We start from the raw sequence: 4,070 nt of genomic DNA, 5'->3' as shown, positions 1-4,070 counted from the left end.
TAACATCTTTATATTCTTTGTTTCATAACTTGAAATTTTTTCAGATATCAAAATTAGAAAAGTCTGATTTATAATCTGTTATATCAGTACTAAAAATTGTTTTTATTTCTCTTGAATGAAAGCTCTTTATAGCCTTTACTACCTTACTGTGAGAAACTGACTTTCTTAACGGCCGGAATTGGCAGTTCTAAATTTTGGAAATATGTACTACAAACTAAATTAATAAATTGACAGAAAAAGAGTACTTTTTTGGTTTGTTTTCTACTTGGTATTCTTAAACATAGAAGAACAATTAAGTCATTTATGTAAATATTTTTAAATCATTTACTGTAGGTTGGATGCATCACACTGTAGATCTCCTGGGAGATAAAGCCACCAAGGAAAGCTATGCTATTCAGTATCTCCAAAAGTCCTTGGAAGCAGATCCTAATTCTGGCCAGTCCTGGTATTTCCTCGGAAGGTGAGACTTACAAGACATTTATGTTTGCTTTTGTCTATTCCAGCTAAGAGATTTTAATTACAATCTAAAGTGTTAGTTTACATATCTAACCTGATCAGTGTATTTTCTCTTCTGAATACATTGTTACCAAGATTCCTGGAAGTTAAACAATAAAATAAAGTTTCCAAATGTGGTTTTTTCATAGCATAATTTTGGTCTAGCAGGACATTTCTTATTTTGGTTATTGGATTTTATTTGATTTGAGTTATTGCTAGTTTTAAAAGTCTTATCCGATAGTAACTTTTAATGAAGTATTTAAATGCCTTTCCCTCAGACTTCCAGTATTTTTTCTATATGTCTGTTTTATAAAACAGAGGATTAATTTCTCATCTGCCTGTTGACTACTGGTAGTCAGTGGAACCTTAATAATTTATAATTTTGATTAATATTTACCTTAGAATTGACATAATTAATATTAAATCTCAAATCACAGTTATACTTGAAATCTTACAGTGAGAAAGTGTATCAGATTTGTTGGAATGGAGAAGTGTCATGTAACGAAAATCGTTTTCTGCAAGTCTATAACCATTTCTCCATACTGTTTATCCATTGAATGTCTGAATTATGCTTAGTGATGATCTGAACTATACCTCATGCATGAGTATCTGATAGATTATAGTTTTAGACTATCATCAGATTGTATTTTGATTCCTAATCACTTTTCGCTTTCATGATATGGTGAAAAGATCATACTAGGAGCCAAGACGCTTGGATTCAAGTCCTGATTCAGCTACTGTTTGTGGAATTGTGGATGGTTTAGTTAAACCTCTTAAAGCCTCAATTTTTGTTTAACATATTAGAGAATTGTATTAGATCAGTGGTCCTCAGGGGCAGGCTGTTTTGCCACCCCTACCCCAGCCAAGGACTTTTCACAATGTTTAGAGGCATTTATATCTTTCATCACAGCTGTGGGGTGTGCTACTTTCGTATAGTGGGTAGAGACTAGGGATGCTGCTCAACATCCTACAATGCACAGGACAGTCCTCTACAGCAAAGAACTGGGTGGCTCCAAATGTCAGTAATGCTGTAGTTGAGAAACCCTGGGTTAGATGATCTGTTAGGTAACTTCCTGCTTTAAAGGTTCCAATTTTATGACTTCTTTTGAAATTACCGTGTTTTAACTTTAAGTTTTCTATTATTTTCTACATAGAATACCTAATTGTAAGTAAATTTGCCATATAATCACATTAAATTTTCATTGTATGGCTTCAGTTTTCCTTTAAGGAAAGTATGCTTGTATGAGACAAAATAATATTAATATGGTTCCTTCTCTAAAAATATTTGATTACTCATACTATGCTTAGAAGAAGGTTAAGGAAAATTTTTTTAAAAAACATTTCATTAATTCATTATTAACATACAATAAGAGTTGACTGGAAAGGTACCTATTTTTTGGTGAGGATTTCCTAATCCCTCCCCAGGCTTGTAAAAGAGCCTAATTTGGGTTGCTTCTAAATAAAGCTGGAGGATCCAAACTTTTGTGTTTCTCTTCTACAGGAGCAGAAACTGGATTTTATTATTTTTGTATCTTTTTACCTGACAAAGTGGCTATTCGATAAATGGATGAAATGAACTAACTAAACTCCATTTGCTTTTGGAGCTAGCACTATTACTATTAGTGTTGTGGAGTGTGAGGCTTCATATAGTGATTGTAAAGGAGGTCTGAAACTGGGAAATAGTGGGTGCCTGTCTCTTGTTTTCAGGTTTATGTATGAAAATTTCTTTTAGCGTAGATTAAAAGGAATGTATACTGGAAACTATGTTCCTTCTGACCTAAGATAGTTTAATACAGTAGTGTAGATGTCTTTTAGTTTAGGTTTTAAATTTAAATTCTAGTTGTATAAAATTATAATGAGCCATGTGTAGAATTAACTGTCATAGTCATGCTGTAATTTTTAGCTTCAATGAGCAGTATTTCATCATCAGTATTTCAGTGGGCAGTATTTTATCATTTTTTTTCCCAGTTAACTAATTTTACATTGTAAAACATTACGATGCTTTTAATTTAATCTTTTTGTGTAATTTTTTGGGTAAAATTTTCCAAATATACAATATACTTTTCCTGACTAATTAAATAAAGGATACTTATCATAATTTAGCTTGGTTTTGGGTTCAAGGTTATCATTTTAGACATATTATTTTCCATCTGTAATAATAAAATTCTAAATCTTTTAGACTTTTCTTATTCTCTTTCACTGCCTTCTAATGTGTTGTTTCTAATCTGTTTCTTATGAGAAAATATTATGAATGAATTATGTTTTAGATGTTTTTAAAGCTCCAAATGAAGACCTCAGTTGTCAGTAAGAAATTTTGGGGTTTGATGACCCTAATATTTTTGAGGCTTTCTGTTACTTAACCTCTGCATTCAGGTCTGTGTTGAAGATGGACTTTGCTTGTAATTTGGCACTTGTATATCGAAGTAAAATTGTAATGTGATATTCTGTTATGCTAGCACCAATCATTGACTGTGTTATCATAGAACTGTAGAATATTACAACTGGGAAGGACCAGGGAGGTCACGTGGTTAACCTTGTAAATCCTGTCACTTCAAAGATTTAGAAAGTGGGTTCATAATCACAGATAATTAGTATGAGAGCAGGGATTAGATCCTAGATTCACCCTGGGCTTTTTTAATTACACAAGACTGTCTCAGAGGAACCTACTTTTATTAGAGGAAAAGTGGTTGATGGTTGGACATCTGTATCTGGGCACATTGGTTTCCTACTTTGACTTTGTAGGAATGGAATGTTAAAACATTGGATTTGGGAAGAACTGCTTATTTCTCCCAGCAGTTAGGCAAATTTGTCTATAAATCTGAGATGGCTTTGATTTCACAACAACTACAAAACAGCATGTTTTCTACTATCTGTTAAGCATTCCCTTTCACGCTGGTGTCTGTTCCTGTTTGGCATTATTGCTGATCTCTTATGAATTTTTCCTTCATAAAACAGTTTGTAGATGCTCTCTGAAACTGCCTTCTCTGTCTCAATCATGGACATTTCTTATATCTTTCAAACCACAAGATTAGTGATTCCTTAGGCTTTTACATCTCCCTTGTAGGTGTCCTGTGTTTTTACAGCCTCTCTCCCATATGGATGAATTCCAAATCTAGATTTCAACACTTAAAGGTATCTTAAACTCTAGGACCACATCTCCTATTCTTTACTTATCATTTCCCATTTTAATGTCCTCACATCATGTCAAAGTCAGCATATTTCAAACTATATTCACCGTATTCTTCCCCAAACCAGCTCCTTCTTTAACTTTTGCCAAAAGATCACCATTTTTTAAAATCAAGGTTAACTACTAAGTTACAACCCCCACCCTGTGAACATCTAATCAATTAATCACAAAGTCTTTACCAATCTGTTGGTTTCTTGTTTCTCTCATCTTTTTTTCTTGCCGCTTTTCAGTACTTTAACTCCAATTTTGGCCTGTTCCCAACCAGTGAATGTAGCCACCCTCTATTTTTACTGTCTATAACTTATTTTCCTTTCAGTCTGCCCTACATGTTGTTAGAAAATTAATATTCCTATAAAGTGCTTTCAATGTGCTGCTCTCCTTGTTAGAA

General features: G+C 33.2%; 1 protein-coding gene across 1 annotated transcript in view; it reads left to right on the top strand.

Annotated features, from left to right (window-relative positions):
• The window catches only part of LOC108523779 (lysine-specific demethylase 6A-like), a gene marked incomplete at its 3' end in the record, with an annotated part of 86,133 nt that overhangs the window by 75,792 nt on the left and 6,271 nt on the right, over positions 1 to 4,070 (top strand). The window contains exons 8-9 of the mRNA XM_017864550.1: positions 334 to 460; positions 2,869 to 2,926. Coding sequence (XP_017720039.1) covers positions 334 to 460; positions 2,869 to 2,926 — 185 coding nt within the window. The remainder of the gene's footprint in view (positions 1 to 333; positions 461 to 2,868; positions 2,927 to 4,070) is intronic.

The sequence above is a fragment of the Rhinopithecus bieti genome, unplaced genomic scaffold (genome assembly GCF_001698545.2).
Source record: "Rhinopithecus bieti isolate Rb0 unplaced genomic scaffold, ASM169854v2 scaffold_77446, whole genome shotgun sequence".
NCBI classification, from domain to species: Eukaryota; Metazoa; Chordata; class Mammalia; order Primates; family Cercopithecidae; genus Rhinopithecus; species Rhinopithecus bieti.
Note: the sequence above shows the minus strand (reverse complement) of the source record. Positions and strands in the feature narration are given on the sequence as shown.